A 14,565-nucleotide genomic window follows, 5' to 3' on the forward strand; every position below is an offset into this window, starting at 1 on the left:
CTTAATTTTAGACAACAGTATAACCCTCTGCCATCTAAGAACTCCTAGGACCATGTTTTTGTTTAAGTACTACACATCCCGACATACCACCTATTTCATGGAAACAGCATTTTTAGATTAAAATCATTCTGCAGGTGCTAAACCAGATTTCCATCCAGGTCTATCTATATGTGGTCTAAGGACTACCCCAGAAGTCAGTTTCAGCTGAATTTTTAACATGCATACCACTGAACAGGAACAATGGAGAACACTCGTTAGTCGTGAAATAAATTGGGGACATGCAAAAATGTAAAAACCCACCAAAACTATCATTAAGTCAAAATGTTATTAAGGAAACATACCTGAAACTCTTGTTCCAGTTTCCTCTCTATCCAGTCAGTTACATGAACCAGAGTCACCTCTCTTTCACCAAGTTTTGGCCGAGCTTTTAACTCCAGGTAGGGAGGTCTTCGAAAGCCATACCTTAAGAGAGCACACAGGACAGGTTTTATTATGAGCACTCCAACAAAGCATATACCTGTTTTATCTATCAATGTCCTCTTAACAGCAATCCATGCTTCATTCACAACTACATTGTATTGTACCTCTTCCAGAACCCATTTCAGCTGCATTTTACCATTAAGTAACGCACCTGAAACACTGCACAGCTCTTGCAGTAAGTTCCTCTTACCATATTCTGTCAGTAGGTGGAGGTGGAATGTTAATTACTAGCATTCCTCTGCACTCTTGTACTTCAACTGTTAGCAGCAATGGAGTATTGGAGACCTCTTCAATTTTCTTCTTTATAAACTCAGTCTCTGTTGCTTTTTGAAAATACTTTGACTTAGTAATTTTGTCCACAATTCTCATTATCTTACTGGTCCGATGTCCTCCAACATACCTTTGATAGAGAATACAAAAAGTATATCAAGGTACTTTTATTAAACCTATTATTTGCTAGAGTCCTAACAAATTCTTCTTAAATCACTGGAGTTTTGGAATTTTTGTATCAAAACACTGGCGCATATTCAAATGTCCAAGCAGCACCTCCCAGTGCACACACGCAGAGGCATCACTCTGCCTGCTACAATTTTCTGGCAGAAATTCTGAGCACTGATCTTTCCTGGATAGTACTGGGGGGGGGGGGGGAACACATTGTTTTGAAATTGAAAATAAACGTATGTCATTTATGCCAGCAAACTGGCATGGGAAGTGACAACTTGCCTATAACCATTCTAACAAAATTGTTAGGACAGATGCAGTGAGATACACACACGTATCCTCAGCACAGAAGGCCCAGCCATATTGCAAAAATGGTTAATGATGCCTGCTACTTTTCCTGGCAATAATACCAGGTGGATGGAATCCTAGTTGTTTTAAAACTGATGCTTTAAGACTGAGCATGTCTCGTCTCATACCTACATTTCAGAAATACATACCATAAGAATAGCATATTTAGTATCTTTACACACTATATTATACCTGATTGTGGTTTGTAATGTTACATACAGAAATAGCCTTGCTAAAGATATTACGTTTTCCTATCCTGCAAAAAAATCATGCTCATACAGCCTTTTACAGAGCTTGTGCTCCTTAGCACAAGACAAGAAACTCCTCAGCTGATACAAAAGGGGTGAACTCAGATTTCAGACTTTATATTTACATTCAAGTTAACTAGAAAGTAGATACTCTCTCATCAGATTCTATAGTGATAGCAATACAGATTTGGGAAAGGTGTAAGGAATTTATTTTTTATTTTACATGTGATCTATACATTTTTAAAGATACAAAATGCATCACTGAAATTCATCACATAGTTTTCATAAGGTTTTAGGAGCGAAACTCCAAGAAAACTCCCTGCAACATTTTAAATACAGCACTGAACCTCCTGTTATATTCACTATAAAGATCACTGAGATGCATTCAGACATAGTAAACGCTGTGATTGTCCAGGACAATCTCAGGCATACTGTAGATTTCTCACTGACATGACATTATTTGAATCAAATGTAAAAAAGTGAAAAAAATAATTAAAAAAAATCAGAACAGCAACCAAAGCAACACCTAACATAGCAAAACTGATTTTAGGAAATTTTCTTTAGAATTCTCGTGCAGCATCAGAGGGCAGTATTGCATAGCCCAGATACTCAAAGCCCTTCAAGGAAAAAAAGAATAGCAAGAAAGCCAGGCTTGAATAACAGTTGTTTGATACTGCCTTAAGGAACACACTGGAAACAAGGGATCAACAGGATCAGTATGGGTATAATACTGTACACCAACAGTCTTTCAAGTTCATAAACAAAATTCTATTCTTGGCTCTGCTGCCAAACAAGACAGGCTGGGGGAATTTCCCTGTAGGTGCTCTGGACCAAGAGTCGTCTCTCTGTGTAATCTAATAGCAAAGGAATCGGGAGGTGTCAAGTGGAGTAGCATACAGTTTATGCTGCAGAAGTGCTGAATTGTGAACAATGCTCCCAGCACAGCAAAACACACAGCAAGAAGTTTATTTTCTTTTGTTTTGTGACACATGGCATTACTGCTGTTCTTTGCTCTGGACATGTATGAGTTTTGTTTGTTTCATTACTTGGATATACCCACACTCTGACATCCTGTCATGAGGAATATTATGGGACTGGACCAAGACATAAGTTACAGTATTAAGTCTGGAAATGGAGGCAGGGGGAGTGGGGGTAGGATTAACAAGAAGCACTATGTAGGCAGTTTACCCTTCTGCTCCTGGAGTCACCTGCTTCTCTCCCGCCAATTCAGGAGCATCGTCCTCTTCTGAAGACCCAGCACTGGAGGATTCCTCATCACTGTCTGCAAGACAATACGCCCTTGGCCTGAAACTGAAAGAATGCAATTTCCAGGTCAAATCTAATATTCTTAAATAACTATTCATCATATGCAGCTCTGACTGCCATTACACCTATTTCTATTTAAGATTCTGAGATGTCCTCTGCTTTTATAAACTCTATGACTCTACAGCCAGAGTCTGGCCTAATATTTTGCTTTATTTTTTTAAATAGGAAGTGTCTAACGTGACCCTGGGAAGTTTTATTTCTTAAGATGTTTTCCAGAAATCATTTTCTCCCACACAAGTTTGGCTTATAATCTCCCTTTGGTGTCTTTCCTGGAAGTATTTCTTTCCCCACTGCATTTATTAAGCAACTGACCTTCGAGGTTGTGAAGTTTAAACCTCCTCTGACAGAGGGAATGATATTTATAGGATTTAAGTTGTTTTTTTTTTTTTTTTTTTTAGGGAAAAAAAAGTGTCTAAGATGGAAAAAGGCAAAACAATGTAATAAGGAGAAGAGCATGGGGTGAGAGGGAGAGGGCTTCTGCTGTTACAGTACAAGTTCTGCTGTTCGGGTACAAAATGTCACACAGTGGTAACTAATTCCCAGACTTCAACTATGGGAGAATTTCTGCACACAATCACAGAAACAAAATCAAATCTTTTAAACGGATTAAAATTCAAGAAGGATACAGTGAATACACTTCAGTATTAACAGGTCTCTATCTAATGCAAGAGCGTGAAATAGCTGCACAACACAAGCTTCAAAAGCACGTGTTTCTTGCTGTCCAGACTATAATCAAATATTCTACAACTTGTTTAGAATGCAGTTTATAGCTGTTCTCTCTCTCTTATTTGTGTGTGCGTGCTCTTGCAGACTTATTTGAAATGTCTAATAACCTCACACAAGGCATGCACGAACTAGGACTGCTATTCTGTACGTGGTACAAACCCTTTGTTGCTGCACAAAGTCCCAATGTAAAAGGACAAGTCACTAGTAGTGCACAGCACTCTTTCCTAACTGCCTACTTCAGAATAACAGCAGTAATCCCACAGCCTCTCTACACCAAAGCATTTGCTACCTAGGCTACTGAAACAAAATCATCAACCTCTTCTTGCCCAGAGATACATTTGTACCTGCAGAAGAGGAACTGCACAGCAAATTGAACCACCTCCCTGAGGACTTGGGAGGGAAAAAGGAGGGGGGAACACGCCACTGGCCCAAATAGCAATGCTGGAGCTATTTCTCAGGCACAGAAAAGCTCATGTTTTTAGGTCAGATCAAACTACGTATTTTTTACCTGGGTGTGCCCTCACTTCACTTTCCTGTGCACATCATACCACCCAGGTCAAAGCATGCCCAAGAGATTTTCAAGCTCAAAGATACCACCCATCTTACAAAAAGGTGATTTATGTGCCTGGGTAATAGGACCCTCTCAAGCCACTCCACAAGCACGTACCTACTGGTTAAGACCACAAGATCACTTATTAAACAAAACAATAAGCTTTAGTAAGATTTCAGGGGATCTATCCATACAATGGACCATTTATACAAGATAAATGTTGGCAGAAAACTGCTTTGGAGCTACAGTATTATTCCTGAGCAGATTGCACAATATTTGATGAATTACTGTTTGTCAGTTTGTTTTTACATGGTACAATATAGCAAAAAGCACTTACAGTATGAAATTTTGGCAACTCTGCTTAGCCTGCCTGCATTTGCCTAATCTTGTGTATGTTAGAGCCTGCTACTGTATCTGTTTCATAAGACTAACAATTAAATATTCTTCTCCCTTGTGCTTCTTTGTGAGAGCAGCATTTTCCTGAGAGTGCGTGCATGACGGAATTATCAAGCTGTATGACAGCACACTTCATTTCTATTTTAAACAGTAACACAGCAGCAACAATAGAATGGACTGCAATAGTGAACAATTTGTCTTTGTTTATACTGACAATATACAAGGACAGTTAAAACTTGGCGCTGTGTCTTCAACCCATCTTTCTGGAGGAAGAGCTGCCTTTCTTACGTGAGGTTTGGTTACTGCACCTCGAGAGGCAGTGTGATATAGGCTCTTAAATGACAGAAAGGAGCACAAGGAACCAACACACGTGACTTACAGGCAATACAACTGAGGATGCAAGCCTATCCAAAACAGTTTTGATTTGTCATAGCAATTGTCAACCAATAATTAAAAAGCCAGTGAAAAGAACTAACACAATAGAAAGCATAGATGAAACTCAAACTTTTCTATATTTCTCAGTCTTTGAGTTTTTTCGTTGTTGTTGTTTGTCTTTTTAAATAATATCCACTGTAGTTAAGGGGAAAAAAAATAAATCTCATTCAAACTAGAATATATTAGACTGCTCTGCTGGTAAAGCTGACATGATACCCGGCCCTGAGCATGTGAAACATAAGAGCAAGCATGAAACATGTGCATTCAGTGTTAGTTAGCAGTTCCACCTTAAAGTAACCGGTTGCTTAGCTACAGACATTTACATTTTGCCTTGCTGTGGGCCTATTGCTCACTCAGAAATCACATTTTTAAATATGAAAACAATGTGTCCCCTAATTATGGCCAGGTATGAAAACACACAAAAAATCTGTAGGGATGGGAAAAACAAACAAGAATTCAACCTGTATAGACATTTTCTTCTCTATCTCCCATGTTTCGGTCGATAAGATTAAAGGATTTTTGTGAAAAATCATAGCAGGTAAATAAGTGCAAAGCAAGAGTTGCATATGCACAAGGATATTTCCACCTTTTCCACTAGGAAAGCTCAAGCCTGACTCTACCACTGCAATCTTACCCTTCCTTGCCGATCTCTCCAACTTTCAGTGCTTCACCAAGAGGCTCTTTACCAAGTTTGGTCAAGTTCATCTTGGTCTCTAGGGTCATTAGAAAAGATCCATTGTAGGACATTTCCAAATCAATCCAAAGTCCTAAAATTAAAATAAAAATAAAAATAATAAAAATAAAAATAATAAAAAATAATAATAAAAAAACAATTTCAGCAAGTTGTCATAATTTTAATGTGAGCCCAAACTTTTTTTATTTTTAATGTCTACTCATCACACTATTTCCAAAGAGAAAAAAGGTATTTTTTGCCAACTGATATATCATTAATTCACAAAATATTGAAAGCTTATAAAAGCAAGTTTTCTGTTCTTATTAAGCTTATAAAACAAGGCTGAATGTTGGGATATGCATCAAAGGCAGGTTGCAAGACAGATCAGTCTAGTACAGCTCATGATCTAAAAAAGGAGCGTGATTTGAGCACACCTAAACTGCTTAAGAGATCTGAATCAAGATAAAGAAAATAGAATACAATCAGGGGGTCACTTCAAAAACTACTTACAGTACTGCTCCAAGCCAAACTGTAATGGGGACACTCCTCTGGAGTATATGACCCCGATGAACAAACCTTGAAATCCCAGAATAATCTCTTCTTACACATCACAACACACAGTCTGTTTTTGCTCCCAACAATGGCTTATCAAAGAAGTACAAAACTGTTTGTTAATTAACTCAACTATAGACATTCTCCTTGTGACTCACAAGTCATTACTGAGAACAATTCTAGATGTGTAGTATTAAGTTAAATCCTATTGTCTGGGCGGACTATTCACTTATCAAAGTCCCCCCAAAAAATCATCTTAGGAATACTTGCAAGATTATGTCCTGCCTCATAAATGACACCCACAGTCTTACTAAGTAAAAAAAACTGTAGGGTATTTGCGATCCAGAAATTAGAAATCAGATGCCACTAAGCACAGATTATGCATCTTCCTTTTCCAGACATTGCAGCTGCACACAATACGCCCCACCAGTATCTGGTACATGACCACTAATGCATCTTACTTTTATTTGGGTGCAATTCGTGGCAACTACTGTCTGGTTTTGACTGATCTAGGAGAGACACCACTTTTCAATTAAATTACAACTGTTATCTTTTCTGCAAACGTGTGTCAGAAGAATGACACTGTCCCAGATTCGACCTGTTTCTATCAACAGAAATACACGCAGCTCCCAAAGACCACGTCATTGATACACGAGCTTATGTACAGGAAGCAGTACTGAAGGAACGTTGCTGCTTCATTAACCCAAGTTACTCTTTTCCATCAGTCTTCTAATTCTGTACTAGAACAAAACACAAGAACTCAAACAGAAGCTTTCATAGACTTTTCCTCTTTACAATAATGAAGTAGGAGTGAGATCATCAGAAATAGAACAGCTAGAGAGACCTTTTAGATAACCAAAGAATGAGCATGATTCACACTTAATACTGTTTTAAGAGTAGGGGAGGGAGAAGGTGTGAAGAACAGGGCAGATGGCACAATTTATTCAGAGTTAGCCTTGACAGAAGTATAGTAAATACTAGAGTACTTGTCACTAAAATAGGACTATTAAGAGAAACAAGATTTTTTCCCTTATCTGTTAATATGTTTAGTTACTTTTAAGAGTCCTAATAATCAAATCCTGTAATCAAGCACCAACAGAAAAGTACAAAGCACATCACACCTAGTAACTGTCTGAGATCTAAAGTCTTACAAAATGTGACCACAAACGACTGATTGTATTGAAGAGGTTCCAAAAAAGCCATCTTCAGTGTTCAAACTGGATACCAGCTTACAGTTTTATGAATTTTTTCATGCTTTTCATGCAGGTGCGATTAATTCATACGTCAACTTACAAATAAATTTATTCTTATGAAAACAAATTTCAAACTGTCATCCCTTTATTTATATACGTGCTTTTAAGTACAAAAGCAAAACAAGTTATTTCCTTCCATAATTACTCACTTTTAAGCTCTTAAAAACTTCAGATACTAAGAGCTCAAGTCATTCAATAACATGAAAAAATACAAAGGATTTCAAATTCTACATTCTACAAGCAAGCATTCACAAAATGTTTGCTTGTCACGGGGTCACTTGAACAAGAAACCAAAGGGGTTAATTGTTCTCACTGCTGCTGTCAGTAATTAATTGAAGCAAAATATTAAGAAGTCTCTTAAACCTCATCTCATGACTGAGAACGACAGTCCTTGGTCAGAACGGGAAGCATTAGAACAGCAAGAAAGGAATTCAAAAAATGTTTAAATCTGTTTCACTCAGTTAACAGTCTAACTAAAAAAAAAAAACAACACACAATTGAACCCAAGAAAAATGCTTTGGTCTTGCTATCTTAATCTGAAAGTTGGAAGAGCAATTTAAAATAAGTTGTTTTTCTAATACGTAATGCATAGCTGTATGACAACAGGGCCTCCAAGGGAATATTTCCCTTTAGACCAATTAGAAACTGCTCTACTTCAAGTCAAATGATTCCCCCGCACTTCTCCAGTCCAGTGTAACAACATGGTAAGTAAAGAAGTGAATGGATAAAGAGCAGACAAGTTAAGAAATCCTTAATAAAGTCAGAAACAATTCCAAGTGCAAAAACGTTCTGATTACATGTCTTAGAAAGATGCTATCTAACTCTCCTCAGCATGTAGAAGAACAAATACTTCTGAGGCTAAAAAAAATTAACCAAAGTTTTTCTTTTTGTAGAAGTATTAAAGTGGCAAGAGTGTCCTCAAATATCCTCCTGTAACCAAGTGTAAGCCAGAAAAAAAAAAAAAAAAAAAAAAAAAAAAAAACAGGAAAGGAGAAGAAAAGTTCCAATTTATAAATCAGCAGCAGCAAAGTCCTTCAACTCTAAAAAAAAAAAAAAATCACATTAAACAATGAGGATATAAAAATGATATATTATGGAATTTCTTTTTCAAAGCAATGCTGCATTTTTTGTTTTCTGATTTATTACAATTGTAATTTCTGAATCCCTGATTTCAAAGCAGGGCTTCTTCTGCTGGAGAGCCAAGTCTTTGCTGCTGCAGTACAGAATCACTTCTCTCCTGATGAGATGTGCACTGTTTTATGTAGTCCAGGACAGTGGCAGATACATCTGTTGGATGCTAATTTTAGTTTACTTCTGTAATATTTTCCGATGAGAAGACATGCTCAGATTTCCTTAATTTCTCTATCTATAGAATTATGTTTATACCAAGCCAAATGCTACTGTTGTTGGAGACAGATCATTCAGTTATTCCTTCAGAACAAGTTCTTATTAAGTGTACCTTCCTTAAACTGAAGCAACTGCAAGAGCAACAGATTAAAATTCTGTTCTCCACAGATATGAAGGCACAAACCTAGCAAAAGCAGAAGAGGAAACAATATTTTACCTCTGTAATCAATAGAAGGTTTGAAGGCTTGAAGGATCTTCGGCACTGCAATCCCCATGTCAAGCTCAGTTAGTGTTAGCTCATTCATGAAGTATGGCAGCTAAACAAACAATGTAAAAATCAAATCCACATTATAGAACTACAGATCATCATTTCCTGAGGACAGAAATATTGTTAAGCTTAAGGAATGGATTGAGAGGAAGAGCCACCAGTGAAAGAACACAAATATGATTAAACACAAATACAATTACAGTATTTCCTCAAATTCTAAGATTTCATATTTTTCAATTTCAAAATGGTATTTTAGGAGGAGATTTAGCATCTGAACTTAGAGAATGTTTTTAAAGCTATATTTAGGTGCAGTTGTTGACCTTAAGCTTCCAGCATGCCTTGTAGTCAAATCATGTAAACAGCTCAAGAACAAAGTATAAATCCTATTTTACTGTGAATAAAAAAAATCAAAGACTGCTTTGGATTTTAAGTTCTGTCAGATATTTTATAGTTGCAGTTCCATCAATGTCTTAGCTATTTTTATCTATAGCAAATTACTTCATAACACATTAGCCTTTAAATATGTACCATAATTTTAGTATTATAATAGAGGCAGAGTATCACAGTGATTTGGTTATCTATTTACTTGTAAGTACTTCTAATTGATAGAAATTCTGTCTCCTGTGAACAAATAGGGCTTTAACCTATCGAAAATAGATCCATCCTCCATTCCCAGTGTTACACTCAGCTGTTCCCAATGACACGTTTGAATATCCTGCTGTCACAATTGCGAAAACAGCCAGGGCAGAATTAGGTTACTGCTTATCTTCCAAAGAACAAGCAACACTACCTCACAGCTGGTGCTGGCAGCTAAGTTTCAGAGCTTTTATCAGCAAGACTACATCTTCCTTTGCCTTTAGGAAGGGGCAAACTCCTCCCCAAACATCAGGAACTAAACAGGCCTGTGATTAACTGCTGCTGTTCAGAAGCATTACAGAATGCAAATGGAAGACCCAAAAGCTATTCAAAAGCATCACTCTTCCCTTCACCTTTTGATGTACGATGTACATCAATGTACAATTATATCCTATCACCTCAGAGAGGGCTCTTTCCCTTGATTGCTACTCCCACCAACTTCACCTGCAAGCACTGAACATCTGAATTTAATAGGAAAACAGTATATAACTGTGGTTCCTTGATCTCCTCTCTTTAAGGCAATCTACTGTTTCCCATGGCAGATTTCATTTAAAGTTCAGAATCTTCATTTAGTTTCTCTTCACAATTCAAGTGGAAAAAAAAAACACAGAAGTACTGCAACCCTAGCTATAGAGACCTGAGTCAGTAAAGTTTAAGGATAAGTGTAGCTACTGAAAAGTTATTAAAGTAAATATAGCAATATTTCTACTTTTTAACATAGAAACTTTACAAATAAATAATTAATGCAGTTCATTTGAAACTGAAGTGATAAAGGTAACTTGTCAAGCTGCTATTATGAAATGGATTGTGAAACTGATCTGGAAGTCTGCATCACATTTATTTACCCCCAGTTGTGTTCTACAGAGCTTTGGATATCTAAAAAAAATTCTTCTGCTGTTTTTGATCTCAAAGACTAAGTGCTTGTTTTCTTCCATTAAGAATGTGAAGTGCAAGTCTCCAAATTAGTTACCTTTATTTTGCTAAGTTTCATTTGGATCTTCTTTGACACCAGATCAGACCAATATTTTTCTCCTAAAAAATCCCAAAATATTCTTCCAAGCAAAGCATTCACCCAGGCCTCCTGTTCTTCTTCCTCATCTTCCACATGTGCATCTGGTAGCTGTAAACACAGAGCTGGTCATTCAGATGTGGAAACTATTCTAAGTTCAGAAAAGGCCTCATTTGCACCAGGAAGTTGTGTTATAGCCTACGTCAGCTAAGAATACTAAAAATGGCCAGCACAAACAGCAGCTTCACATGTCAGCGGGCCTGATGTGAGCGTGCTTGTCATCATCCTGACACACAACAGAGTGAATGAAACTACATAGCTATGGATACACCTCTGGCAATGAAATGAGAAAGCTGTACACATTAACCTCTGGCAGAAAGAGCAGATAAGCTCAGAGTGGACAGACTACAAATGCATCTGTAGCAGAGACACTCTCCCTTCCCAACAAACTTCAGAACAGCTACACTATTGAGGAAAGCAAAGATGCGCAAAAGGTTTTGTTTACAGACCAAGAGAATTATGCCTTGGTTTACTGGAGAACCACCTGAATATAGTACATGTTCAGATGTTGCATCTCTGACTACAGACAGAAAAGCAAAAGCAGCTGAAATTATCTGGGGCGTATACATAATAACCTTTTATGCATCAGAGGAACAACGTGGTTTCCTGAATCCGATACGCAAACATTGGAAGGAAGAATGTGTTTGCCTGTACTGTGTTTGTTTTATCTTCTATTTGTGATTTCTCAGAACTGGATTTAAGAAAATAAGACTGGACTTTGTTTTCCTACACTGAAAAACTGCCACAAACAGGACCCAACTTACACTTGTGTCATACAATAATACTATTCCAATTGGGTGCTCAGATGTTCTTGGGAATCTTAGAAGGCCTTTAGCTCCCAACAAGGAGCAGAAAACAGATCATTTTTACTATCAAGTACTACAAATTCTACTTAGATTATTTCAGCAAGCCAGGACCTCAAAAATATGTTTTTACTTCAATCTACTTTAGTATATACACAGAAAAAATAAGTTTTACTATTACTGGGAACTGAGGGGTGTTTTTTTCTTGGGGGGGGGGAAGTATTACCTTTTTCACAACTGTAGGGCTACTGTCTGCACTGAGGACTGGACTACCTGATGGGCTTTTCTTTTCTTGTGGAACACACTTTGCCATGTAAATATTGTAGTCCAGAAGCATTTTCTGCCTCACATTGCCAGCCAGATCCTTGTGCTTAGGCTGGGATGCAATTTCTTCCGCGCTGCCTTTGCTGCTGCTACGACTGTGCGTGAGAACTCCAGACTGGCTATCAGTTCTACTGTGTGTTGGCAAGATCCCTAAAACAAAAAGAATAATACTCGTTAAACAGAAAAATAATCTGGCAGTCAAATAGTAGAGTGCATGATCAAACACTTAAAGGAACAAAATTAGCTTGCACATATAATTTATTCTGAAAAAAGACCCAAGTAGTGCTTTCTCATTTTGAAGGGTAAAAGTAAATTCCACAGCTCTGTATTTAGCTGGTCTTAAACCCAAGTTAGTCAATACTTGGCAAGACTCAGCACTCAGGAGGATGTATGACTGGAAAATCAGCTGATCAATACCACGTTTAAATATGGACACACACACGTACAACGTATGGCAGAATTCCCAACAGCTCTGCTAGGGAATGCCTAAAATAAAAGTCAGGTGATTAAAACACACCTATAACTAACTTAGGTTTAATTATAGACTGTTACAATTAAAAAGACTGTCAAAAGCATGTAACTATTGCAATTCTAATTATCCATTAATTTTGCATTTGCATTTCAAGAAGCTATGGGCCAGAAATAATTATGTTAACCTTTAAAAAGCTTCTCAGAGAAAAGATAAAGAAAGAAAAGCATGAGTCATTCAGATTTTAAATCATAGCAGAGGATGGCTTAAAATTAGTATTTCAAATATTTCATCAATATGATGGAATATCTGATATGTTTGTTGGTTCAGATACATATTAGGACAGGTCTTTGTATTTAAACACAAAAATGTGTTTTGCTGTGACATTAATCCAGGAGAAAGTATTTTATTCTTTATGGGAGACTGGAGTAGAAGGAAGGATGGAGGAAGAAGGGGTAATAAGAGGACAGTCTAATACTAGTACTGCAAATGTTGACGTTGGTTCCAGCACCAGAGAAGAAAAAAGACTGAACAATGAATCCTTTCAAAAGTTACAGGAGTTGTTACAGTCATTGAAAAATCATGCACTCGCATAAAATAGTCTAAAAACAGTAAGCACAGTTGAGGGCATACAGGCAAGAGAATAATCAAAGGCCAAGATGAGGAGCATGATAGTGTCTTTGGCAATACTTGTCTGTTAAGATCACTGTAGCTCCACAGTAGATTAAGTTACCACTGTGAAAACAACTTTGGTTTGTTTCTTTCAATAGACAATTTTACTAGGAAAAAAAGTTATGAATACCTGGCTTGCTCCCACATAAGCTGGATGGTTTCTTTGCTTCAGACTTCAGCTTGGATGCTAGAAGGAACCTTCTGAACCATTCCTCCTTCTCCCTACCAGTCCTTCCAAAGAGATAAAGCACTTGATCCTTTTGGCTAGTGTACTTCGCTCCATCCTGAGGTTTCTTGGATTCCTCATTGTTCAAGTCCACTTTCTCAGCAGATAACTTTTCCTCTGCATTCTCTTTATCAGACTGGGCTTTAGCCATGAAGTCATCCTGTCTAGCAAGTTCGATGCAAATAGGGTACTTTTTATTCCAAATCCGTTTTCGTGCCAGACTCTTGGGAACCAGGGAAATCTGAAGGGCAAATGAGAGAGTTAAATTTGCTTATTTTTCAGTTGTATCTTCTGATGTTTCTATAGTCACACGTATAACATGGGAATGACAACAACCCTACACTAGATCTGCTCGGTTTAATTGACTCTGAACTTATATATGCTTGTTGTCCAATTCACCAGGTCTCTGGGGAGCCATGGTGTTAGAATTAAAAACAAGGACCACTCAAGCAACTTCAGACTTCCAGTCTTGTGGATTAGAAACTTATTTTTCATTTAAAAGATGTTATTTTCACAGTTACACAGAAAATGTGAAGAAAAAAAAACAAGAACCGTATTTCTGTGACCACTAAGTAACAAGAACTGTGGAAAACAACCTTGGAGAATACATTCAAGGCACTTGGCACTTTTGCAACCAGCTGGGAGGGCAGCAGGGAATGAGGGAAGTTTTTCCTTGGTGTTTTCTTGGTCATTCTCTCCTTCTAATTCCCACAGTTTCTTCCTACATCTGTACTGCTAAGGCCCTCTAACTCAAGTAGCATGCCATAAAAAAATGCATTATTTTAATGGCGAGGTACTGATCTATTACTAATATAATGTCCATGGAATTGACTTGACATGGAACCTGCTCACAGATTCGAGGAAGGCAAATAACATGTAGGAAAACTGTCCCAGCACTACTCTTGATGCAAGCTTCCAACTGCAAAAAAATCCTGATTTTCTTCGCTAGACTGCAGGTACCAACAGCAAGGCATGTCTGTTCCAGCCACCTCTCACTCAGCTCTTTTACATTCATATACAACCTATGTTCCCTCTTCAAGAGAAATGCAGGTGTTGTCTGAACTGCCTTGAGATAAAGACAACAACCAAAGATTATGCATTTTGGTGTAAGCTTCAAAACAGTCGTGCAGTAATCTAACATATGGGGAACAATTCTCTAACATTTTTTTGAACTGACAGAGGAAAATCTTTTCCTTTGCTGTGTAAACAGGTGATTTTGTCTAAATCCTGCTCAGTCTTCCTCCCCAGCACAATCTTTTGCAAGATTGTCACAAAACAGTTTTGTTTACACAATGACAGCACAAGAAACCAGAGGAATTTTTT

General features: G+C 37.5%; 1 protein-coding gene across 7 annotated transcripts in view; it reads right to left on the reverse strand.

Annotated features, from left to right (window-relative positions):
* Positions 1 to 14,565, reverse strand: part of TEX2 (testis expressed 2) — a 48,601-nt gene that overhangs the window by 2,550 nt on the left and 31,486 nt on the right. For all 7 annotated transcript variants that reach the window (XM_035342054.1, XM_035342052.1, XM_035342051.1 and 4 more), the window contains 8 exons: positions 13,147 to 13,483; positions 11,778 to 12,025; positions 10,650 to 10,799; positions 8,993 to 9,092; positions 5,585 to 5,717; positions 2,706 to 2,828; positions 671 to 880; positions 342 to 462 (listed from right to left, as the gene is read on the reverse strand). In XM_035342054.1, the coding sequence (XP_035197945.1) occupies positions 342 to 462; positions 671 to 880; positions 2,706 to 2,828; positions 5,585 to 5,717; positions 8,993 to 9,092; positions 10,650 to 10,799; positions 11,778 to 12,025; positions 13,147 to 13,483 (1,422 nt within the window). The remainder of the gene's footprint in view (positions 1 to 341; positions 463 to 670; positions 881 to 2,705; positions 2,829 to 5,584; positions 5,718 to 8,992; positions 9,093 to 10,649; positions 10,800 to 11,777; positions 12,026 to 13,146; positions 13,484 to 14,565) is intronic.

The sequence above is a fragment of the Oxyura jamaicensis genome, chromosome 18 (genome assembly GCF_011077185.1).
Source record: "Oxyura jamaicensis isolate SHBP4307 breed ruddy duck chromosome 18, BPBGC_Ojam_1.0, whole genome shotgun sequence".
In the NCBI taxonomy this organism is placed as follows: domain Eukaryota; kingdom Metazoa; phylum Chordata; class Aves; order Anseriformes; family Anatidae; genus Oxyura; species Oxyura jamaicensis.